Source organism: Sus scrofa, chromosome 12 (assembly GCF_054392235.1).
Source record: "Sus scrofa isolate SSC_HxYL_T2T_F1_AM1 chromosome 12, Sscrofa_HxYL_maternal_Yorkshire_Landrace_v2.0, whole genome shotgun sequence".
NCBI lineage: Eukaryota > Metazoa > Chordata > Mammalia > Artiodactyla > Suidae > Sus > Sus scrofa.
The window spans coordinates 560886-585997 of NC_139394.1; the positions used below are offsets into that span (position 1 = coordinate 560886).

The 25112-nt window shown below is 57.9% G+C and overlaps 1 protein-coding gene across 13 annotated transcripts; it reads left to right on the forward strand.

Annotated features, from left to right (window-relative positions):
- WDR45B (WD repeat domain 45B) lies at nt 1–24818 on the forward strand. 13 transcript variants are annotated; one of them, XR_014820199.1, is made up of 10 exons: nt 1–171; nt 5461–5535; nt 14584–14685; nt 17831–17918; nt 18616–18710; nt 21127–21317; nt 21743–21794; nt 22483–22584; nt 23472–23593; nt 23787–24818. XR_014820199.1 is itself a non-coding variant. In XM_084982625.1 (10 exons), the coding sequence occupies exons 5-10, from the start codon at nt 18638–18640 to the stop codon at nt 23891–23893; spliced, it is 681 nt and encodes a 226-aa protein (XP_084838751.1). In that variant the 5' UTR covers nt 1–171; nt 5461–5535; nt 14584–14685; nt 17831–17922; nt 18544–18637; the 3' UTR covers nt 23894–24818.
- Nucleotides 24819–25112: the final 294 nt, after the last annotated feature.

Sequence of the window (25112 nt, forward strand, 5' to 3'; positions counted from 1 at the left end):
ACTTCCGGCCGCGGCGGCCTCCGCGCTGGCCAGACAGACCCCGACGGCCCCGGCCTCCCTGAGCGGCATGCGGCGCTGAGGCGCGGCGGACCCCGGGCGGCGCCATGAACCTCCTACCCTGCAACCCGCACGGCAACGGGCTGCTGTATGCCGGCTTCAACCAGGACCACGGTGAGGGGAGTCCCGCGGAGGCCCCGGCCCCGGCCCCGGCCCTCCCGCCGCCGCTGCTCCTCCCGGGCGGCGTCCCGCCTGGGCCTCCCGCTCCCCCGGGCGGCGTCGGCGCCGAGCCCAGGCGGCTCGTCCGCGGCCCTGCACGCCCCGCCCCCCGCCCCCGGCGCCCCCTCCTGCCCCCCGGGCACCCCTCCGCTACGCCCCTCGGCCGCCGGCCCACCGCCCCGGCCCGCCCTCGGACCTGACGGGCTTTCCCTGCGGCTTCAGGGTCACCAGCGGACGGGCCCGGGTCGAGCGAGGTGCGGACGCCCGGCCCTTCGCCGCCCTCCCCCACCCGCGCAGGCCCTCGCCCTCGCCCGCGAAGGTCTTCGCCTTTTCTGCTGGTTTCAGAAGAAAATGCCGCCGGATGCACATTTTCTTCTTTTGTTGGGTGCAGCACGCCTTTGGGGAAATGGCTTGTTTCGCGTTTCGAGGCCGGCGGGGTGCGGGGCCCCTTGTTCGCCGGCTTTGGAACCGGACTGTAGAGGATCCAGAAGCAGGAGCTGCGGTGCCGGTATTTGTGGAGAAAGTTCTGAGCAGATAGATTCAAACAGACCGGGCCGGGGTCGGCCGGCTCTGTCGGCGCGGGGTCAGTGGCTTGTGGGGTGCTGGCTCCGAGGTTCTGGCCTGGGGCCCAAGGAGACTGACGTGTGTCCGGGGACCGGGGCGGGGCAGGGTCTTGGAGGGGTGGGGCTGGGGACCGCAGGCGGTGTGGCCCCACCGCGGGGGTTTCGGGGTGCGCTTGGGGGGCCACTTGTTAGACGCTGGGGAGTAAGCAAGGGGTTGAACACTATGAGTTTTGAATTCCAGAAGGAGGACCAGCAGGTTTTTAATAGGTTTTGATAGTAATTGAGAACTCTTTAAGGAGTTAACGTGGTTTTGAAAACTCTTTGAGAAATGTGCTTTCAGTGAAAACAGGTGGGTAAGGGAGGGGAGAGGCAGCTTCAAAAAAAAAAAAGAAAAAAAGGCAAAATCGAAAAGCTTGCTGCCTCTGAGGCCCTTAAATGCAAGGTCTCCTCTGTCTCCTTAGTGGCAGACGAATCCTTGTACTAAGTTTCAGCATAAGGATAGAGGCTTGTAAATGGTGTTAATTACTTTACAGTGACATTTATCCTTTTTTATTAAATTTTTTATTGTTGTTGATTTACATAGTTCGGTCAGTTTCTACTGTACAGCTCGGTGAACCAGTGACCCTCTTTCTCGTATTATCTTGAGCCATGCTCCATCACAAGTGATTGGACATAGTTCCCAGTGCTGTGCAGAGGTCTCTGTCTACCCGGTCCTAAATGTAACAGTCTGTGTCTGTTAACCCAAACTCCCACTCCCTCGCCTCCGAAACCACACTTTGGCTGAGTCTGCCTCTGTTCTGAAGGTAGCTTCAGCTGTGCCACATTTTAGATCATTTACACTGTTTTGTGTTTTGTTTGTGTGTTTTTTTCATTTGTGGCCACCCAGTGGCATATGGAGCTCCTGGGCCAGGGATCAAATCCGAGGAGCAGTCACGACCTAAGCCACAAGTGTGGCAACACCGGATCCTTGATCCACTGTGCTGGGTGGGGGATCGAACCTGCGTCCTAGTGCTCCCAAGAAACAGCCAGTTCCGTTGCGCAACAGTGGGAGCTCCGGTACTGCTTTTGTAAAGGTTTCATCAGGAGTTCCTGTCGTCTCAGCGGAAACGAATCTGACTAGCATCCGGGAGAATGCAGATCCGATCCCTGGCCTCACTTAGTGGGTTAAGGATGTGGTATTGCCGTGAGCTGTGGTGTGGTTCACAGACACGGCTCAGATCTGGCATTGATGTGGCTGTGGTGGAGGCCGGCAGCTGTAGCTCCAATTCGACCCTTAGCCCGGGAACTTCCATATGCCTGGGGTGCAGCCCTAAAAAGACCAAAAATAAAAAAGTTCCATCAAAGATTATTTATTTAGCTTTTTAGGGCCGCACCTGGGCCATATGGAGGTTCCCAGACTAGGGGTCAAATCAGAGCTACAGCTGCCGGCCTGCACCACAGCCACATCAATGCCAGATCTGAGCCACGTCTGCAACCTACACCACAGCTCACGGCAGCAGCAGATCCTTAACCCACTGAGCTAGGCCAGGAATGGAACCCCCAACCCACAACCTCATGGTTCCTAGTCGAATTAGTTTCCGCTGTGCCACGACAAGAACGCCCATCAAAGGTTGTTTTAAAAGTAGAGCTTCGGGAGTTCCCGTCGTGGCGCATTGGTTGACGAATCCGACTAGGAACCATGAAGTTGCGGGTTCGATCCCTGCCCTTTCTCAGTGGGTTAACGATCTGGCGTTGCCGTGAGCTGTGGGATAGGTTGCAGGCGTGGCTCGGATCTTGCGTTGCTGTGGCTCTGGCGTCGGCTGGCAGCTACAGCTCCGATTCGACCCCTAGCCTGGGAACCTCCATATGCCGCTGGAGCGGTTCAAGAAATGGCAAAAAGACAAAAAAAAAAAAAAAAAAAAGTACAGCTTCGGCTTTTACATGGTTATGTTTCAGATGTCTGAAAAATAAATGCGCTTTTAACAAATCATGAGGAAAGTTTACAGTGTTACTGAAAAAATATGCTTTTGTACTTAAGCTTTTGGTTATCCTTAGGCTAACTCACTGTAATGTAGATTTATGCCGGAGGGCTGAGTTCATTACATTCTGGTTTTATTCATACTGATTTTTTTTCTTTGAGGGCCACACCTGTGGCATATGGAAGTTCCCAGCCTAGGGGGTTGAATCCGAGCTACAGCTGCTGGCCTCCACCGCAGCCACAGGAACGCCAGATCCGAGCTGCATCTGCAACTTATACCACAGCTCACGGCAACGCCGGATCCTTGACCCATTGAGCAAGGCCAGGGATCAAACCCGCATCCTCATGGATACTAGTCAGATTCATTTCCGCTGAGCTAGGATGGGAACGCCCATGTTTATACTGATTTTTAATTTTCACTCAGTGTTTTTTGTGTTGTTTTTTTGCCTTTTCTAGGGCCGCTCTCTCGGCATATGGAGGTTCCCAGGCCAGGGGTCTAATTGGAGATGTAGCCGCCGGCCTACGCCACAGCCACACAGGTTCCAAGCCATGTCTGCGACCTACCCCACAGCTCACGGCAATGCCGGATCTTTAACCCACTGAGCAGGACCAGGGATCGAACCCGCAACCTCATGGTTCCTGGTCGGATTCGTTAACCACTGAGCCACGACGGGAACTCCTTCACTCAATATTTTTAGCACGTTGCAACTTTGGGTTTAGAAACATCTGCTCATAGCTTATTATTATTATTTTTATTTTATGGCTGTGTCTGTGGCATTTGGAAGTTTCCTGGCTAGGGGTCAAATCACAGCAACCCTGGATCCTTACTCACTTGGTGAGGCCAGGGAACAAACCCATATCCTCTGGCAGACTGTGCTGGTTTCTTAACCCGCTGAGCCACAATGGTAACTGCTTTTATAATTGTTGTTGTTATTATTATTTGGTTAAGGCATGTAGCAGCTCGATGTGGGATCTCAGTTTCAGACCTGAAATTGAACCCAGCCACGGGGTGAAAGTGCCAAATTTTAACCACTAGAACACCGGGGAACTCCCTCATAATTTTATTTTATTTTCTCTTTTTAGGGCTGCACCCATGGCATGTGGAGGTTCCCAGGCTAGGGGTTTAACCAGAGCTACAGCTGCTGGCCTACACCACAGCCACAGCAACGCAGGATCCAAGCCTCATCTTCGGCCTACACCACAGCTCACAGCAGCACTGGATCCTTAGCCACTGAGCAAGGCCAGGGATCGAATCCGCAACCTCATAGGTAGTAGTCAGATTCGCTTCCACTGCACCACGACGGGAGCTTCTGTCCCTGGCTTTGTATTCATGTCACGTTTGTGGGATTCCTCCCGCGTTGTTGAGTCGATCGTTCCCGTTGGTGTGGTGTCTCTGTGGCTTACCTGCTCTGCTCTTGGTGGGCGTTTGGGCCAGCGCCAGCTCGGGGCTGTTGGGAGGGTACCAGTGCTGCCGGGAGCCCTCTCCCACCTGCCTCTTGGTTCCCGGGTGTCGCTCTTCCTACGAGGCTCGTGTCGGGAGTGGACGTGCCCGTGGGAGTCGGGCAGACGGCTTGCTGCCCTGGTGGTCCTGCTTCGCCCTCCACCCCCAGGCCCTCCTCACACTCGGCGTGTTGGCCTTCGTCTTGGCCTCTTGGGTGGGTGGGTGTCGGTGTCACTGTGGCGGGTGTGAGGTGGTGGCTGCGTTTCCCAGATTCTGCGCGTGTAAGGACCGTTTGGTTGTGCTCCTTTGTGAGGTGTTCAGGCCTTTTGCTCGTCTTTCTGCGGGGTTGGCTGCTTTTCCCTTGTGGATTTATAGGGATCGTTTGTGTGTTTTTACACAAGTCTTGTCTGGTGCCCGTGGAGCCCGGGGGCTGCTTCAGCGCATCTCCAGATCCTGAGGGCCCTCTCACCGTGAGAGGGTTTATGCGTGACTTGGATGGAACAGAAGCTTGTTCTCCACTCCGGGGGGTGGCCGACGGGCGAGAACAATGTCATCCCAACACTGGGACGTGGACCCAGAGAGGCTGCCGACTCACGGCAGCCTTGGCATCCAGACCCGCCTGCGGGCACGGTGCGGGCCTGGGCTCTGAAGCCTGTCTTGGGTGGTGTGTCTTTTCTGGCCACAAGCCCCGTGTGAACCGGCAGCTGGACCTGAAGGAGGCGGGCGTGGTCCTGGTCACACTGTGGCCTCGAAGTCCGGGTCACAGGTCACCTACATGCGAGAGCTCCGTTCCCTTCCTAGGACGCCTTTCGCTGGCCGCTGACACTCTGGTGTGTGCCTCGGGGTGGTGGCCGTGCTGGGATTAGTGCCAAGGGGAACCTCAAGCTGCCTTCTAGGGGACCCCGCCCCTGCCGGGCCTGCCCCCACCTGCTGGGCTGCCCACTCTGCGGCTGTCCTCCAGGGGACGCGGCTTTCTTGTCTGCAGTTGTCCCCTGGGGCCTGGCGCCTGACAGCCCTCCAGAGGGAACTAGGAGGCGACAGAGGCAGGGTGGGGGCAGTGTGGGGCGGCAGGCCGGGCCCCTGGCGCTGGGGCGTCGACACTGGAGCGGAGCCTGCCCCACAGGAACCAGGAGGGCCTGTGGCAAGGGGATGCCCACAGCTCCGCCCACAGTCCTGTCTGTGCCACAGCCGCCAAGGGCAGCCCCTGGCCTGTGCTGCTCGCTCCAGGCTGTGTCCTTAGCCAGGAGCCCGACGAGGTGACTGCTGTGTCTCTCACACTTCAGGATGCTTTGCGTGTGGGATGGAAAATGGATTCCGAGTCTATAACACCGACCCGCTGAAGGAAAAAGAGAAGCAAGGTGAGATATGTTCCCGTTTCTCTCCCTTTCCAGCCCCCGGGGCCTGAAGGTACCTTGGGGGTGGGGGTTGCTGGTTTCGTGACGTGCATGGGGTTCATGGCCCTTTGCCCTCTCGAATGGAGCTGCCTTCCGTCCTTTTCTTCTTTCCTTTTTTCTTTTTTGTCTTTTTAGGACTGCACCTGCGGCATACGGAAGTTCCCAGGCTAGGGGTTGAATCGGAGCTGTGGCTGAGGCCTGCACCACAGCCAGCCACACAGGACCCTTAACCCACTGAGCTGGGCCAGGGAGTGAACCTGCATCCTTTTGGAGACAGCCTTGGGTTCTTAACCTGCTGAGCCACAATGGGAGCTCCCTTTTTCTTTTTATCTCTCCTTCTGCCTTCTTTCTTTCACTGTGCTTCTGCGGGCCCAGCTCCCCTGGCTGGGATACAGCAGCGGTTCGATTCAGGGGGTGTTGGTGACTCTGGTTCCGCCAGTGAGTCCTGGCTCTACTGGGAGAACCAGGAGTGGTTGGTCCAGCCACCGCACTCTTGCTGTTGAATGTGAAACGGTTGAGAGCTCAGATGAGGGATTTAGTTACAGCTTCTGGGACTTGGACTCTTCAAATGACTCACACTTAGAAAATACCGCTTGTAATAGCAAAGTATTATTGCTGCTCTTTACATAATGCATTGTCTTAGATTAGGTTTCCATGGAGTGCAGGTTTTCAAAAGCTGGAGTCAGGGTTTCTGTGGGTAAAATAAAATAATGGTGGTCCTTTTCCCATTTGACAGGAAAAATGTGTAATTTGTGGGTGGCATCTTTCCATCCACTTCTACGTGTTTTTCTTTTTTTTTTTTGTCTTTTTGCCATTTTCTTGGGCCACTCCCACGGCATATGGAGGTTCCCAGGCTAGGGGTCGAATCAGAGCTACAGCCACCGGCCTACACCAGAGCCACAGCAACGCAGGATTCGAGCCATGTCTGCAACCCATACCACAGCTCATGGCAGCGCTGGATCCTTAACCCACTGAGCAAGGCCAGGGATCGAACCCGCAAACTCATGGTTCCTAGTCGGATTCCTTAACCACTGTGCCACGACGGGAACTCCTACATGTTTTTCTTATGCTTTTGGTGTCTCCTGGTCCTTACCTGCCAACGGATGAACAAATCTCAGATAAGTCAGACAGTGAGAAACCTTTTTCTTCCTGCGGTTGTGGTTTGTTTTTTATTCAGTGCACAAATTATATTTTCTGATGCTAGAATTTTTTCTCATCTGTAGGAGGAAGTCGCTGCATTTGGGGCTCCCCTGTCGGACCCCAGTATGTGGAACAGTAGGTGGCTTTACATCTGGAAAGTGCTTAGGCATCAGCTGAAGTCTCTCCCTTGCATCTATTAGAGAAAGACAGGGTGGCCTGGGAGCAGAGGCCTCAGACTCCAGGCCGTTGCGTGCTGCCCCCTCCTGGTCTGGCCCGTGTCTAGTTGCTGTGTGACTTCTCTCGGCCCTGGTGTCTCTCTGAGTGGAAATGGGAATGGTCACTGTGAGGCCTACCTCCTAAGACTGCTGTAGAGACGGGGGAGTTCAAACCCGTGAGACACTCGGCGGGTGCCTCGAAAGCTTGAGTCCTCCCAGTGGGCAGTGGCAGAGGGCCTGTGGGGTCAGGGAGGGTTCCAGGCCACCGTGGGCCTCTCCTGCCGGTCTGGTCTTCTGTCTCTTTTGCTTTGGTCGCTTTAGTGAATTAGGACAGCTCTGCTTTTTACAGAAAAGAAGTTATGAAATATTTTGAAACAGCTTGACTTGCAAATTTCAGGATACTTTTTAAAAGTTGAATCATCAGGGGCATGCTAACCACTGCTTCCCAATTAATGAAGTGTTTTCAATAAAAGTAGGTTGCTCATAAACAGAAGTTAGACAGGAAGCAGCTCAGCCTGCTAAGTGCCGGGAAGCTTTGCTGCTGTCCTGCTGCCCCTCGGCTCCGAGCCGCCCGTGCCCGGGTCCAGCTGTCCCCAGGCTTGGCTTGTGGAGAGTGTGCAGGGGAGCCGGCAGGGCTCTGCAGTGCTGACTGGTGGCTCGTGTGGGACCTGCTGCTGCCACCTCCCTGGCAGCTGGCTCAGCAGTAGAAAGAGGCAGAAGACTTGACCTTGTTCCTTCTTTGTCTGCGAGATGTGCTTTCCCAGGGGAGGAAGGAAGGGGCCAGCCTGGCAGGGTCATTCCCGGGTCTGGGCGCTTAGCCTCTTCCAGCCGTGACGGTGGCTTCAGGAAGGAGACCGCGCCTGGCCGTGGACAGAGTGCCTCCCTGGACGGAGGCTGGTGCGCTGGGAAGCCGTCTTGGGCCTCCTGGGTCCCCGGAAGGCAGCCTTCTCCTCTGAGGCGCTGCTGGCCCCGTGTCTCTGCACTGAGTGGCCGTGCAGGGGCCTCGCGGGGAAGCCGGGCCGTCGAGTGTGCCTTCCGGTTCATTACACATGTCCGAGTGTGCGCTAGAGGGAAGGTTCAAATCTCATTCAGGCAGAGATGTGCCAGGAATGATGATTTGGATAAAATGCTACATCCTCTGGTTATGGAAATAAAGGGAATATGTGAGGAGTCAGCTCCACTATAGCTTTGGAAACACAACCTCCCACGTCCCAAAGGTGCCTAGAGCTTCTGTGGTCCACGCTCAGTGGACTGGAAGGGTCCCCCAGCTGCCTCCTCCACGCAGCAGTGCTCACACGCGGGACGGGGCAGCGTATGTGGGGTGGCGGAGGAGCTGCGACGGACGGGCAGGGCGGTGGTGAGGCTGCACGGGGGCAGTGATGGACGCCACCACCCGTGTCGGGAAGTCAGACGTGACCTGACAGTCTCAGCCCATCATCCTCCAGTTCAGAGCAGGTGCGTGGGCTCCGTGCCCCCGTGGTCAGCCCAGCCTGCTGGGGGTTCGGGGCCTAGAGAGAAATGAGCATGAAAGATGGAGGGAGGTGAGCCGATTGGGGCGGGGGCTCTGGTGAGGGTGTGGGGACGCAGAGCGTCCCACGGCCTGTTGTGACAAGTTCAGGTTGGTAGAACTTTTTTTTTTTGTCTTTTTAGGGCCGCACCTGCAACATATGGAGGTTCCCAGGCTGGGGTCCAATCAGAGCTACAGCTGCCGGCCTCCACCACAGCCACAGCCACGCCGGATCCTTAACCCACTGAGCGAGGCCGGGGAGCAAACCTGAAGCTTCATGGTTCCTAGTTGGATGCGTTTCTGCTGCGCCGCGACGGGACCTCCAGAACCTTCTTTGTAGACTAATTTGGCAAGCTGTTTTCTGTGTTTAAACATACTCCCTTCAGGTATAATTGCTCCAACGATTATACTTAAAGGATTTTTTCTTTCATTTTTCACCTTTTCTTTCTCAATTGAAGTATACTTGATTTGCAGCGTGTATAAATTCTCTTTCAGATGCTTTTCCGTTACAGGTTCTTACCAAACACCGCGCAGGGCTCCCGGTGCGATACGGGAGGTCCTTTTCGGCTCCTTTATGTGTACGGCAGCGTGTACTGGTCACCCCGACCTCCTGAGTGATCCCTCCCTAAAGGGTTTTATCTGAAGGAGAACACTGAGGAGAGAGCCAGATGCTTGTTATAAATACCGCCTGCAGCGCAGTTTCTGAGAGCGACCAGTTAGCGGGGGGCAGGACCGTCCTCTCTCGGACGCGGGACATCCTGCGGCCGTGCAGCCTGTGCGTCCTGACCTGCAGGGTCGGCCCTGATGCTGCTGTGTGAGTTCAGGGGGCATGCGTGATCTCGTTCACAGCGGTTTCTACTTTATGCTTTAATGTGCTGTTTTATTTTATGATACGTATAATTTGCATAGTGAGAGATAATTAGGTCTTTCCATCAACTTCGGAAATAGGAAAGAGCGGGCCGGGGCTGCAGGGCAGAGGCCGGGATGGAGAGGCAGGAGCTGGGGCCCTGCTGGGAGGGCTCATCCTGCCCTTCCTGCAAGACCACCCTCCCCCATTGTCTTCCAGTTGCTCGGGTTTTGGAGGCAGGTTCTGTCAGGTGTTGATTGGTGTTGGCCTTTCCTGGACACCCGCTCTGTGTCTCCTCGCCCTCTCTGCAGTGCTGGTCTGCGGCACAGCCAGCCGGCCTGGGCACTTCCGGAGATGTCCAGTTGGGTGCGGCCTTGGGCACGGGTCTGCTTTTCTGTCAGCGAGAGGTGCCTGTGGATCTTTCAGGACCAGCCCTTGGGGTCTGGGGCGCGGGCTCTGCTGGCAACCTTGGGCTTCCTTTGGGGGTTAGACAGCCTTCGGGGCTGTGGCAGATGCCCTCCGGGGTGGAGGCTGCGGCCTTCAGGGGTGAAGAGTCCTAACTCTGCTGGGATCAGCATTTCTGTGCTTCTGCCCCTTCCCATGGAAGCCTCGCAGCCCCTTTAGTTGAGGCTGAAACGTCTGCGTTTCTCTTTTTCTTTCCGAAGTTAAATCCCAGAGGCCACAGCTGTTGATAGTGGTCAAAACTGCTTGGAGTTCCCATCATGGCTCAGCGGTAATGAACCCGCCTAGGATCCACAGAGATATGGGTTCAATCCCTGGCCTCACTCAGTAGTTCGGGGATCCAGTGTTGCCAGGAGCTGTGGTGTAGGTCACAGGCTCGGCTCGGATCCTGGGTTGCTGTGGCTGTGGTGTAGGCCAGCAGCCTTAGCTCTGATTCGACCCCTAGCCTGTAACTTCCATATACCACGGGTGTGGCCCTAAAAAGCCAAAAAAAAAAAAAAAATTTTTTTTTTAATTGTTCCTTTGTCTTAATTCTTAACTTTTTTGTAATCTTTTTGTTGTTGTTTTCTTTTTCAGCCGCCCTGCAGCGTATGGAGCTCCTGGGCCAGGGATCAGATCTGAGCCACAGTTGGGACCTGAGCCACAGCTGCAGCAACACGGGATCCTTAACCCACTGAGCAAGGCCAGGGATGGCATCTGCAACCTCATGGTTCCTAGTCAGATTCGTTTCTGCTAGCCCATGATAGGACCTCCTTTTTTTTCCTTTGTGGCCACGGCCATGGCATGCAAGAGTTCCCAGGCCAGGGATTGAACCTGTTCCGCAGCAGTGACAGCACCAGATCCTTAACCCGCTGAGCCACCAGGAAACTCCTGGGTTTGTTTTGTTATTATTAGAAGGCGGCTTAGAGCAAAACCTCAGCCTCTATCATTTAGAACACTATTTCATTTTCTTTTTAGGGCCGCACGTGTGGCATATGAAGTTCTGAGGATAGGGGTTGAATCTGAGCTGCAGCTGCCAGCTTACACCACAGCCACAGTAACGTGGAATCCGAGCCACGTCTTCGACCTCCACCACGGCTCACATCGGCACCAGATCCTTCACCCACTGAGCAGGGCCAGGGATGGGGCCAGCCTCCTCTTAGGTGCTAGTCCAGCTCCTTACTGCTGAGCCACAAGGGGAACTACAACAGCCTGGGTCATTTAAATGAAAACTTTGAAACAGAATGTAGCAGATTTTTGGTGATTTCCTCTGTGAAGTCCTGCAGCCTCCCCCCTCCACGGAATTGGCTCCCTGTGTCAGGTTGAATTGCAGGCGCTGCTGTGTCTCCTGGTGCCCCTCCTTCTCCGTTTGCTTGGTCACATCCTGCCTAAGGGACCTGCGTGTCGCTTTAGGACTTTCCAGGACCTAGGACTCTGACAAAGGCAGCCCTCTGGGCTGGTTGAGTGGTATTTAGAGTGCTGGGTGGGCGTTCCCTGGTGGGTCAGCGACCTGGGCCAGTGACCTGGCCTTGTCACTGCCGTGGCTCCATTTCAGTCCCTGGCTGGGGCACTGCCACGTTCTGTAGGAACTTCCGCATGCGGCCAAAACAAATGAAAAATCAAAATAAAACAGAGTATGTTGGTTCCTTCTTGGTGCAGTTCACAGGTTGCTCTTAGTTGATTGGATCCTAGAATTTCCCGGGGCTGCACTGAGGAAACCGGTGCTCCTCGCAGACCCCAGAACTCTTGGTCTTGCAAGGCGGAGCCTCTGGGCCCATGAAACACTGCCCCCTGCCCCCCCCCCCCCCCCCCCCGTCCTGCTTCCTGCCTCTGAATTTCTCTCACTCGGCATTTATCCTTTCGTGACGAGGTATTTCTCGCAACAGGATTCTCAGGGCCCGCCGTTTCCTTCCTCTTTAAGGCCGAGTGGCGCCCCACTCTGGGGGTGGACGGGGTTCGGTCCCCCGGATGAACGTGTGTGTGGCTTCCACCTCTCGGCTCTTGGGACTAATGCTGCTGTAACACGGGCGTGGAAGTCTTTCGTCGAAACCTCGCTTTCCGTTCTTTGGGGTGTAGACCAGCTGGTGGCGTTGCTGGTCGTGGGTTGGTTCTATTTAAGTGTTTGAGGAGCACCACTCAATTCCAGCAGCAGCTGCAGACAGTGCCAAGGTGAGGGTTCCTGCTTTGCCACTTGTGACTTGTTTTCTTTTTTGGTAGTAGCGTCCTGGGGCGTGTGGCAGGATAGCTCACTGTGGGTTTTTGGTTTGTTTTTTATTTTATTTATTTATTTATTTTTGTCTTTTTGCCATTTCTTGGGCCGCTCCTGCGGCATGTGGAGGTTCCCAGGCCAGGGGTCGAATCGGAGCTGTAGCCCCCAGCCTACGCCAGAGCCACAGCAGCGCAGGATCCGAGCCGTGTCTGCGACCTACACCACAGCTCACGGCAACGCCGGATCGTTAACCCCCTGAGCAAGGCCAGGGATCGAACCCGCAACCCCATGGTTCCTAGTCGGATTCATTAACCACTGTGCCATGACTGGAACTCCTGGTTTGTTTTTTAAATGGGAGTTGTAGTGTTTTTTTCAGGTTCTCTTGTTTTTTCTTTTTTCTTTTTTGCCACACAGGCAGTGTGTGGAGGTTCCTGGGCCAGGGATCGAACCTGTGCCACACAGCAGCAGCCAGAGCGACAGTGATGAGAACTCAGGAGCCTTAACCCTCTAGGCCATCAGAGGTTTTAACGTGCATCTCTGCGATGTTGGTGACATGCCCATTTTCCGGGTGTCGGGCACTTGATGTCATCTTTGAAGAAAGGTCTCTGCGTCCATCACCCTCTGTTTTATCTTCTCTTTTTTTTTTTTTTTTTTTTGGTCTTTCTAGGGCCGCACCCGCAGCATATGGAGGTTCCCAGGCTAGGGGTCAAGTCGGAGCTGTAGCTGCCGGCCTACACCACAGCCCCAGCCACAGCCACTTGGGATCTGAGCCGCGTCTGCGACCTACACCACAGCCACAGCAACGCCGGATCCTTAACCCACTGAGCAAGGCCAGGGATCGAACCTGCAACCTCATGGTTCCCAGTTGGATTCATTAACCACTGTGCCACGACGGGAACTCCCATCTCTCACTGTTTTATAATCCAGTTACTTGGTTTGTTGTTGTTTGTTGTTGTTGTTGGGTTGTTGTTCTTTGTATATTTTTGACATCAACCCCTTTTCAGGTGAATGATTTACAGGTGTTTTCTCCCGTTTTGTGAGTCGCCTTTTCACTCTAAGTCCCTCTAATGCACAGCAGCTTTCAGGTCTCACACAGACCCTTTTGTTTATTCTTTTGTGTGCCTTCGATGTCGTGTGTGAGGAATCATTACCAAGTCCAGTGGCATGAAGATTTGTGCTTCCAAGAGTTGTGTGGTGTTGGATCGTACATGTGGGGGTTTTTTTGGTTTGGTTTGGTTTTCGTTTTTGTTTTTGTTTTTTGTCTTTTTTGGGCTTCGGCATATTGGAAGCTCCTAGGCGAGGGGTCGAGTTGGAGCTGTAGCCACCAGCCTATGCCAAAGCCGCAGCAGCATGGGATCTGAGCCTTGTCTGCAACCTACACCACAACTCGTGGCAACGCCAAATCCTTAATCCACTGAGCGAGGCCAGGGATCGAACCTGCATCCTCATGAATACAAGTCAGATTCATTTCCGCTGCTCCACGATGGGAACTCCCTTACGTGTGGGTCTTTAACCCATTTTGAGTTTGTTTTTGTCCGAGGTGTGTGATATGGGTTGCCTTCATTCTTCCGCATGTGGGTGGCGGGGGCTTCTCCCCATGGGAGCTCAGGAGCAGTCGTTGCAGGTCTTGCTAAGCTTTGCTCTGTTAGAGCCCATTGCTCTCTGGGTGTGAGAGGCTGAGGCTGAGGTTCACGAGCAGCTGAGGCGGGAAAGGCCCCCCACCCGCCGAGGTGGCCCAGCAAGTCCCAGCTGGGCTCAGGGACCTGGTGTCGTACCTGGAGGCCACATCCCATCTCGGCCGGGGGAGCTTGGACTGTTGGGGAGCAAGCCGTGCCCCTGCTGGGTGGGCGCCGCCCTGTCTGGGGCTTTGGGGCATCTGTGCGGCCCTGACTCTGCGGGCGGGAGTCAGCTCCAGGGCCGAGCCGCTGCCGGCTCAGAGTGTCCTGCTCCCGACCCCCCACAGCCGGCCGTCTGCTGACCCTGCCCTCCGGACAGGGCACCCGCGTTTCTGCGCACATGGGCTCCGGCAGGAGGAAGAGGTGTTCGAAGCCGCAGGGAGTTCGGTGTTGGGCTCTCTCAGTGCGCGAAGTTTGCTGCACCGTCTCCTCGAGTTCTGATCGCTGTGGGCATGTTTGGCCGCATGGGCTCTTGGGAGCCAAGTGTTCACACGAGAAAGGGAGTTGCTGGTGAGCGGAGCAGGGACGACGGAAGCTAGTCGTTTTCCTCGCCAGTCGCCGTTCTCAGCACTCAGGGTAGATGCGCGTCGCTGGGTAAAAATCAAACACTAAAGGAGTTCCCGTCGGGGCACGGTGGTGAACGGCTCCAACCGGGGACCATGAGGTTGGGGTTCGGTCCCTGGCCTTGCTCAGAGGGTTAAGGATCTTGCGTTGCCGTGAGCTGTGGTGTGGGTCCCAGACGCAGCTCAGATCCCGCGTGGCTGTAGCTCTGGCGTAGGCCGGCGGCTACAGCTCTGATTCGACCCCTGGCCTGGGAACTTCCACATGCCACGGGAGCGGCCCAAGAAATGGCAAAAAAACCAAAAAAAAAAAAAAAAAAAATCAAATGCTGAAAAAAAAATCACATGCTGTTGTTGCATTTTCACCTTTTCTTTTTTTTAATAGTGAAATGTTCATACTAACTTTTATTATTTCAGAATTTCTAGAAGGAGGAGTTGGCCATATTGAAATGTTATTTCGCTGCAACTATTTAGCTTTGGTTGGTGGTGGGAAGAAGCCGAAATACCCTCCAAACAAAGGTAACGTCATCGTGCATTTCATAGCTTTGTCTCACATGCAGTCCCATCCAGACCTGTTGGCGTATCCTTGGGTCTCTGGCCACGCCAGCCCGTCCCTGGTGGCCCTGTGACACTTGCAGGACTCGTGCTTGGGAAAGAACCCTCCGGAGAGAGTGTCTGGTCTCCGCTTCTCCTGGGAGATGCTCTTGTCCTCTCGGATGGAGAATGTGCTGCCAGTGGAGGTGGCCTGGTGGGACATGCCCACACCAGCCCGCCCCGTCCTGGGCGCTCTGCTGCGGTTGGTGTCCTGTGTCCTGAGCTAATTTTAGAGGACGGGGCTGTCCACAGAAGCACGTGGAGCAGAGAACCAGCTTGCTCTGGGCTGAGGCGTGTTCTCGGTGTGCGTGTTCAGAGAGCGGGTGGCGTGGAGTCTAAGGGAGAGTCAGGCCATCCCAACCACTGGACCCTGCGTGCCACTAACTAGCTGTCTTTGGGGGCGAGGAAGAAACCCATAGAAGGAGGGTAGAACCTGGAGGGCAGGTGGACCAGGGAGGGGTGGGAGCGTGGTCAGGCTAAGAGGGAGGGGAGCCGTGTCCTGGGGGGGCGGGGAGAAGTGAGTGTGGTTGTCAGAGGCCGGGGCTGTCCAGCTGGAGCCCCGAGACGGGGGTGGGGGGCAGTGGGGCCACGTTTTCGGAGCTTTGGGCTGTCGTGAGGGAGGTCCCCGATGGAGAGCGGGGACAGACGGGCTGCCTGAGACGGTGGGGAGTCGGGGGTCGGGTGGCAGTCGGGTTGCCCTGGAGCCGCGGGGAAGCAGCGTTCTGCGTGACCCTGGACAGGCCTGGGGCCCAGCCGGCAGTTCCCAGTGGAGCCCGCTGTGGGCTGTGCGTGATCTGGGAGCCCTCAGCTGAGGGTTTGACCTGATGACCGCAGAGGGCTGAGGGCAGAGCGCCAGGCTGCTCTCCCGGTCGGTCTGCCCGGCATGGATGGTAGGGCCTGTGGCCTGGCAGTTACTGGGCAGCAGCTGTACTGGGGGCCAGGCCTTGGCGCTGGAGTGAGGTGACGGGGCTCCTGGGGGCCAGGCAGAGGGCCCACCGGCACCACTGAGGAGTGGAGGCAGGAGCCTGGCCCCACCTGGGGCACTGTTTCCCGAGGGGTCACCGTTCCTGGATCATCTCTGGGTCTCTCTCACCTGGGACACCTTATTCGCAGTAAAAGGAAAAAATCTGAGACTATGTTAGACTTACAAGACAGCAATTTTCTTTCTTTTTTTTTGATCTTTTTGCCATTTCTTGGGCCACTCCCGCAGCATATGGAGGTTCCCAGGCTAGGGGTCAAATCGGAGCTGTAGCTGCCAGCCTACGCCAGAGCCACAGCAACATGGGATCTGAGCCGCGTCTGCAACCTACACCACAGCTCACGGAAACGCCAGATCGTTAACCCACTGAGCAAGGGCAGGGATCGAACCCGCAACCTCATGGTTCCTAGTCGGATTCGTTAACCAACTGCGCCACGACGGGAACTCCAGAAAGCAATTTTCTAACAGAACACTTTGAGTAGAATGTAAGCTTCTAGACAGTGCTAAAGGCAATTTAAACAAATCATTTGTTTATTTATCTATTGTTTTTTTAGGGCATATGGAAGTTCCCAGGCTAGGGGTTGAATCTGAGCTACAGCTGCTGGCCTCCACCACAGCCACAGCCACGCCAGAGCCCAGCCGTGTCTGTGACCTACGCCACAGCTCACGGCAGCGCTGGATTCTCAACCCCCTGAGCGAGGCCAGGGATCAAACCCAAATCCTCATGGATACTAGTCAGGTTCATAACCTGCTGAGCCACAGTGGGAACTCCCTGAAGGCAATTTTTTTAAAAAGAACTTGGTCTGTTTAAACTTTTATAAGGTTAAAACAATTTTTTTCGATAATGTCATTATTATTTCTTCATGTTTTGATGACTACGCATTAAGAAACCCATTGTTGCAGCGTAAAGAATCTGGCTTCTTCGGTGTGTGAAGCCAGAGTGAAGGGGAGTGGAGGAGACTGGGAGTGGAGGCCAGCTGAGTCCTGACAGCGCCCAGGAAGGAGTCCAGGGCTGTCGAGAGAGTTACTGCTCTCAGGAACTGCAGGGCCGGGCCAGAGCCCTGTTCCCTGCAGGAAGGTGCCACAGTCCTCGGCCACTGCTGTCCTTGGGGCTTCGTCACGGAGCTTCCAGAAATTTCGGAAAATGGAATCCGGTCGTGTCTGTGACCCCCTTGGCCTCCTCGGGTCTGGCGGGGCTGTGTTAGGTGGCAGGGCCGGAGGTGCACCCCGCCCTGTCCCAGCTCGGAGGAGCGAATGCTCTGCCCCGAGCGAGACTCGTGAACATGTGGGTTTGGAAGGACGTTCTGGTGGATCAGGAAGCTGCCCGCTGCCTGGCCGGTCGGTGCCCAGTGCCCTTGCAGGAGGAGCTGGCGGTGGAGGTTCATCCAAAGGGGTGTTGGAGGGGCAAGAACGAAACTCCGGCTTCGCGTTGGAGTGGTTAGGAGTCATAATTAATCTCTCCAGCAGGAAGCCGGGCTTAGGCTGTTCCGTGCGCGTTTTGGGGGTTCCGGCCCGCTGCCCTTCAGCTCTGCGTGGCTTGAAGCCTGCTCTGGCCAAGCTGACTCATCATTTCCGCCGGCAGGACTGTGTTGGCCATGGTTTCTGGGCCTTTGGGGGAACCTTCTTCCCCTCCCATCCCTGGCCTCACAGGCAGAGATACGCCGATCCTGCTCCCCCGCGGGCTGTCGAGGTCGCGGTGTGAGCGGAGGACGGTGCTGAGCCTGGAGCCGCGCGGGAGCAGTCGGGTGGCCCTGCTTCTCGCGCGTCTGCCTCCCTCCCGGGTCCGGTGTGTCTCCAGCACCTGGTGCCTGTGGTCCGGTTTGCTTTTGGCTCAGTCTGGGGGGAGCAAGGACGGGAGGGGAGAGAGTTTGCCTGGAAACTCGGCGGGGGGGGGGCGGGGGGGCGAAGGGCACGCGCACGTGTGAACGCGCGTCTGGAGGTGGGTCTGGAGGTGGGCGAGGCCCGGTTGGCTGCCCGGGACGAGGATCGGCTGGCTCCCTCCCCCTCCCGGTCGGGGTCGAGCCGCCGGAAGCCCGGCGGGGTGGCCGCGCAGGCCGGCCGGCCGCGCTCACCGGTCCTTTGCTGTCTCAGTGATGATCTGGGACGACCTGAAGAAGAAGACGGTGATCGAGATAGAATTTTCCACGGAAGTCAAGGCTGCCAAATTGCGGCGAGACAGGTAGGTTTGGCGCCTGGTTTCCGGAAGTGGAGTAGTTCCTTTCTCCGAAGAGGCTGGAATGGCTTTACTTTGGAGGAAGCGTGTTAAACGTGGGCCTCCGTGTAGTTGGTGACCCAGAAACGGGGGGGGGGGGGGGGCAGTGACTTTTACCTGCTTGGAGGCGAGTGGTTGGCGGGCTGGGGGAGGGGGCCCCCGAGCCTCTCCGGGCACCTGTGCCCGAAGAGCAGAAGGCCCTCACCAGAAGGCCCTCACCGGGCTTTTAATCTGCTGCGATGGACATTTACGCTGGGCTGTGGGGGAGGGGCGGGTGCTGCACCAGGCCAGCGGGGTGTCTGTTCCTTCGGGCGGCGCCGGCCCCCAGGAGCCGCAGGGGACGCCAGCCCTGGGGCCAAGGCTGGGCTCTCACATCTCTGCCTTAGCAAGTTCAGCGTCTGAACGGGGTCGGGATACAGTCCCTGCCCTTGGGTCCCACCTGGCTGTCATTGTAGACGGGACGTCTGTTGAGGGCGCCCCGTGCGCTGTGCCAGCCTGGCACCCAGCGCCCCCCGCCAACCTGCCAGGCGGCCAGCGCCCGGGCCCAGGCCTGCCCTCTTGTGGGTGCTGGTGGCCGTGCCTCCGTTGGCAGCGGACAGGAGCGGAGCCTGCAGCCTGGGTGCGTCGGCTCCGGGCGGGAGCAGTGCGGGCCTCTGCCTTGCAGGATCGTGGTCGTGCTGGACTCCATGATCAAGGTCTTCACCTTCACGCACAACCCCCACCAGCTGCACGTCTTCGAGACCTGCTACAACCCCAAAGGTGAGAGGCGGCCCGGCCGGCCGCGGGGGGGCGGGGGGCGGGGCCTCGAAGGTGAGAGGCAGCCGGCCGCGGGGGGCGGGGGACGGGGCCCCCAAAAGGTGAGAGGCGGCCTGGCCGGCCGCGGGGGGCGGGGGACGGGGCCTCGAAGGTGAGAGGCAGCCGGGCGGGGGGCGGGGGACGGGGCCCCCAAAGGTGAGAGGCAGCCGGCCGCGGGGGACGGGGGACGGGGCCCCCAAAGGTGAGAGGCGGCCAGGCCGGCCGCGGGGGACGGGGGACGGGGCCCCCAAAGGTGAGAGGCGGCCCGGCCGGCCGCGGGGGGCGGGGCCTCGAAGGTGAGAGGCAGCCGGGCGAGGGGCGGGGGCGGGGCCCTCACTGTGGTTCTCAGCCCCCCCCCCCCGCCCCCGCCCAGCAGAGTCCCCCGGGGCGTCTCCGCCCCGCCACCGCGCAGCCCTGTCTGCCTCTGGGGCCTGAGGAGGCCCTGCTTCTCTTTTCTGCTGGAGGGAGGCTGCAGGCGGCCGGCTGGGTGGGCGCCGCGTCATCTTCGGCTCCTTCCAGCATGCTTGGGGGTGTCCTCTCACCTCGAAAGCTCATCCTGAGTGAGTCACCTCGGGGGTCGTGTCGCTGCTCCTCCGGTCAGGCAGGACGCACGGTCCGTCCCCGGAGGACCCGGCCCCGCCGGCCGTGGGTGCTGCCGTCGCAGGCGAGCGTGCCTTCCCCCGGCTCACCGACACCCCCGCGCCCCGTCCGCGGGCTCGCTGGGCGCTTGCTGCTGCGCGCGATGCCGTCTGCGGGGGCGCAGCCCGGGCTCTGGCCGCCGTGGACCGACCCCGCGGGTCACGCTCGCGTCTGCGTGGACGGCTCTGTTTGCGGGGCCTGGTCGTGATCATTCCTGGACTGCGGCGCAGGCGGCGACTGCGGTCCTTCCCACGTCTGACGACTCGCGCTCGCGAGTCGCCCTCAGGTCCCTGCTGCTGCAGGGGCAGCGGCGTCTGTGTGGTGGGTGGGTGTCCTCCCACTGGCACCTTCCGTCCATGACCCCTCGAGTGATTCCTGCTGGGTGTGTGCTTGTTGCCACTCATCGGTGGGGGGTTTGTAGGTCTTTTTTGGTTTTTTTCTTCTCTCCCTTGTGAGTGCACGACTGTCTCCAGTGTCTGTGTGGGTGTGGGTCTGTGTGAGCCGTGTGTGTGCGTGTGTGGACTCGAAACAGCCGGGGTCTTCAGCTCAGATGCGTTTCGCTGCCCTCCTCGTGTGCTGGTTTTGACGTCAGGTTGTGCAGCGTGTTCTGTGTCCCCTTTGCTTAGGGCGCATGTGTGGGACCTGACTTCTGCCTCCTAACCACCCACCGGCCGCAGTGGCTGCCTTCAGTCCCTGCTCCACGCGGGCCTTCACGGTTTCCGCGTCTCCAGTCGGGGTCTTTCGTTTTTGCTTGAAAGTCTGCCTCTATTTACCATGCGTTTAAAAGGCTTTCTTCTGCACTGAGTTACTTTCTACCTTTTTAAGTCAAGTCTGTGTAAGGTTTTCCCGACTCCCGTTTCTGTTCCTGTGTCTGCGTTTCTGTCCACAGGCCAGTGTCAGGCCATCCTGATTTCTGGAACTTTAGGATGATTCTTGGAATTGGGTCGTCCGAGTTCTCCCATCTTGTTCCTTTTTTTTTTTTTTTTTTTAAGAATTGGGGGCTTGGGAGTTACTTTTGTGGTGCAGAGGAAACAAATCTGACTCGGATCCGTGAGGACGCAGGTTTGATCCCTGGCCTCTCTCCGTGGGTTAAGGATCTAGCATTGCCCCGAGCTGTGGTGTAGTGTAGGTCGCAGACGTGGCTCAGACTCTGAGTGGCTGTGGCTGTGGTGGAGGCTGGCAGCTGTAGCTCCGATTCGTCCCCTAGCCTGGGAACCTCCATAGGCCACAGAAATGGCCTGAAGAAGGAAAAAAAAAAAAATTTTGGTGGGCTGCCCTAGGCCTTTTCCTTCTAACTTGGGGATGGCTTGTCTCTTTCTTCAAAAAGCAGGACGGCCCCATCTCTGGACAGTAGGTGTGCGTTTCAGCCCCTGGTCCCGGGACACCTCCATCTGCCGTGTGGCTTAGTGTCCTTTTCAGCCACCGTTCAGCTTATTCCCAGGTTTTGGGTTTTTTATGCTATTGCTGATGGATTCGTTCTTAAGATTTTACACTTTTGCACTCTCGGGGGTTGGGACCCCGGAAGGCAGATGTTTCATTCAGTTTATTCCGTAATGAATTCAGCAAACATTCCAATCAAGAAGCCGCCTCGGGGAGGTGGCTTTGCTCGGCCCTCTGCTGCCCTTCACAGTGGCTAATGCTCTTCTTTTCCGGGGCTGGAGGGCAGCGGGCAGGTGTGGCTGTGGAAACACAGAGGCTCCCAGAGGCTCTCTAGTCCTAATGGTCGCTCATCTCTGTCTAGGCCTCTGTGTCCTGTGCCCCAACAGTAACAACTCCCTCCTGGCCTTCCCGGGCACACACACGGGCCACGTGCAGCTCGTGGACCTGGCCAGCACCGAGAAGCCCCCCGTGGACATTCCCGCCCACGAGGGTGTCCTCAGCTGCATCGCCCTCAACCTGCAGGGAACAAGAATTGCGACCGCGTCTGAGAAAGTACGTGGGTGTCCTCGCCCCGCGTCCCCGTCCCCGCGTGTCGCGAAGCGAGTGGTCGTTGACTGAGAGGGTCAAGGGTGGTGCTTGGTTCTGCCTCCTCCATTTAGTGGCAGAGTGACGTGGGTACCTTTCTGCCTGGCTCGGGTCTTGGAGGGAGCGAGCTGATGGCCCTGGGGCCTGGCTCTGCCTGGGGAGGTGCCCGGGGCTCGATGACCGAAGACCCCAGTGAGCTCTCGGTGGCAGCAGGGGGACAGGTGGAGTCAGGTGGTGCGGGTGGGTTTGGGAAGGGGGTCCGATGGGCTCGTGCCTTTGTGAGTAGAAGTCATTTCAAAAAAACTGAAAAGTTGTGACTCTTTGATAATGAAACGAAACACTTCACTGTTTTTCCAAGGGGACCCTTATACGAATATTTGATACTTCATCAGGGCATTTAATCCAGGAGCTGCGGAGAGGGTCTCAAGCAGCCAACATTTACTGGTAAGCCGCCCGCCGCGCGGCCCTGGCAAAGGCTGTGGTCACGGCCTGACCCGGGCCGCCTGGTCTGGAGGGCCCGTCCCGACCACCCGCACGAGCAAGGGTGGGTTCGAGCTCGTGTTGTGACGGTGTGACCGCCCTGGGGCGGAGACGCAGATGTGGGCACAGAGCCTGGCCCCCGGGCCCTGGCCCCCGCCCGTCCACCCTGGCCCATTTGCTCTCCCGCCCCGCCGCACCTGCGCTTCCTTCTGGGCGCGTCTGAGGCGGCACTGTCTGTTGTCCCTTCGCCCCGGGGCTGACCTGCTTTTGCAGGGTCGTAACCGTGGCCCGCGGGGTCCGGTGCTGCAGGGGCCGCGCCCCCGCGTGGCCAGGACCTTGCTCCTCGAGTCTGCGGCCTTTGCAGGTGTGGGGCTGCAGTCGGGCCCCAGCGATAAGCATGTAGCGGGTGCCCTGACGGAGGCCCGTCCTGGGGCTGCGGTGCAGTGGGCGCGCGGCCCTCCGGCCAGCCTGGCAGGTGCCCGCCCCCATGGGCCCGGGTCCTCGGAGGGGAGCTGTTCTCCCCTGGGGGCGGGGTGCCCTCCAAGGAGCCCTTGGCGGGGGGTGCCTGGAGCGGCGTCCTGAGCGCAGGAGGCCAGGTGGGGCAGGGCGCCCTCGACCCCACGAGACCCGAGCCTCGTCTGTCTTCTCGCAGCATTAACTTCAATCAGGACGCCTCCCTCATCTGCGTCTCCAGTGACCACGGCACCGTGCACGTCTTTGCCGCTGAGGACCCGAAAAGGAATAAGCAGTCCAGGTGGGTCTGTGTCAGCCAGGGGCGCTTTCCTGGTCGCGGGTCTGGTTCTCTGAAGACCGGAGCGGGCGGCTTGGGGCGAAGGCAGTGGGGGCGTCAGCCCGCCCTTAGCTGCTTAGACGTCGTCGGGTGACCTTCCGGGCGCCTTCCGCCACCCAGAACCTGGCCCCGGAGTCCGACTGCCACCTTGTGGTTGGTGCCCTGCTGATGCTGGTAGTTTCTGGGTTTATAATAGAGCCGTTAGCGGAGTTCCCGCTGTGGCACAACAGGATCGGCAGCGTCTTGGGAATGCTGGCTCGCAGGTTCGGTCCCCGGCCCGGCACGGGGGTATTAAGGATCCGGCATTACTGCAGCCATGGCTTAGGGTGGACTGCGGCTCGAATCTGATGCCTAGCCTGGGAGCTCCATGTGCCATGGGGAGGCCAAAAATAAAAATAAAAAAAGTACATAACAAAGCTGTTAGTAAAGACCTGGTTTGCTCATGCGAAAAATGAAACTTAAAGGCAAAATAGAATTTCAGCAGTTCCCTGCGTGGCGCAGTGGTTAATGAATCCAACTAGGAACCATGAGGTTGGGGGTTTGATCCCTGGCCTTGCTCAGTGGGTTAAGGATCCGGCGTTGCCATGAGCTGTGGTGTAGGTCGCAGACGCGGCTCAGGTCCCGTGTTGCTGTGGCTCTGGCTTAGGATGGTGGCTACAGCTCCGAGTAGACTCCTGGCCTGGGAGCCTCCATGTGCCGTGGGTGTGGCCCTAGAAAAGGCAAAAAGACAAAAAAAAAAAAAAACCAACAAGAAAAAAAAGAATTTCAGTCCCGAGGGCTTGGCCACACGAGGCAGAACTGTGTCTCTGCTGCGTGGACCTAACTTCTCTCTTCGCTTCCTTTCCTCACAGTTTGGCATCGGCCAGTTTCCTTCCAAAGTACTTCAGTTCCAAGTGGAGCTTCTCCAAGTTTCAGGTGCCCTCGGGCTCCCCGTGCATCTGTGCCTTTGGGACAGAGCCCAACGCTGTCATTGGTGAGTGGCCCTGCCTGTCCCTCCGCGCGGTCGTGGGGGCGGGTCCTCGGCTCTCCGGACTCTTGACCAAAGAGGGTGGCTGAGCAGACCCGGCCCTGAGCGGTGGGTCCTGGGCCACGTGCACCCACCACCCACGGCCCCTTGGAGCGGGCGGGCTTGCTGTCCAGCCCGAGTGAGACGGTCTCCTCCCCAGCCATCTGCGCAGACGGCAGCTACTACAAGTTCCTGTTCAACCCCAAGGGCGAGTGCGTCCGCGACGTGTACGCACAGTTCCTGGAGATGACCGACGACCGGCTGTGACCCGCCCCAGGCGCACCGGCAGCACCGCGGCCTCCGACGCCAGGCGTGAAGGGGAGACTCCCCGGGCACGTGGGCGCCCGCCGCTGGCTCTACCGTTCAGGCGGCCACCGCGACGCTCACCTCAGTGGCTCCACCGCGTCCTCTGCCTGCACCTGGGGCTCCGGACAAACTTAGGGGCGCCTTGAAATGTCCGTCATTTTTCCCGAGTCTGTAACGGGAGGGGAACGTGCCTGTGAACCGGACTCGTGTGAACTGGACGTAAGTGGGTGATCACACCGGCAGCCTTAGCGGAGGAGGAAAAGCCCCTCTCCCGTCTGAGCGGAGGCGGCGGCACAGGCCGGCAGCCCTCGGGAGCCCGCGGTCTCACCTCGAGCCCGCCAGGCGGCCCTGCCGTCTGCGGCAGCTGTTGGGGCGGCCCTGCCTTCTGCGTAGCGCCGTGGCCTCCTGGTGACGCGTTTCCCTCCGACGCGGACTTTAGAAATGAGTCATGGGAGAACGCGTCCCTTAACGCGGAGGCTACGAAGGGTGACCGCTGCCGCAGCGAAGCCAGGCAGGGCCTCGTCCGGGGACCTTGGTGGCCACTGGCCGCCCCTCGGCGCTCGCTGGCCTTCGGGGAGCTGTGCGCTAGCACCTGGGAGCTGAGCTGGGTCGTGGGCTCTGTCCTGTTAGTCCTGCTACAGTATACGTTTCATTTTCTCAGACTCCCTTTCCACCTAATTTTGTTTTGATTTCAGGCTGCAAACATTCAGGACCTACAGGTTCCCCGTTTTGTCAGTTCTTTTATTGTCCTGTAATCAGCTAATCCTGTCTGTGGGTTTCAGTGTAAAGTATGCATGTTACTTTTATGTGTATTTAATCATGAAATTTAATTTTGCACACTTATTTGTAATGTTTCTTTTAAATAAAAGTGACTAATTTTGTTGTAGTCTGTACCCGTCAAGGGAAGAGAATTGTACGGAACCAGATGCCTCTAATTTAGAACCTGGACGGACTGCAGGCTGCAGGGCGGCCCCTGTGTCTTTGCACGTGAAGCGCCTGAGGCCGGCTGGACGCCCTGCTGCCCGTGCGGGTGACGGCCTCGCCCGGGGAGCAGGGGTCAGTGGCTTCTGTCTCTGGTGAGGAGCCCCTGTCCAGGCCCTTTGGGGACGCTCCCCTCGGGGAGAGACGCCCGCCTGGGGCAGCGTCCATCGAGCCAGCCCTGCCGCGGGGCCGCCAGGAT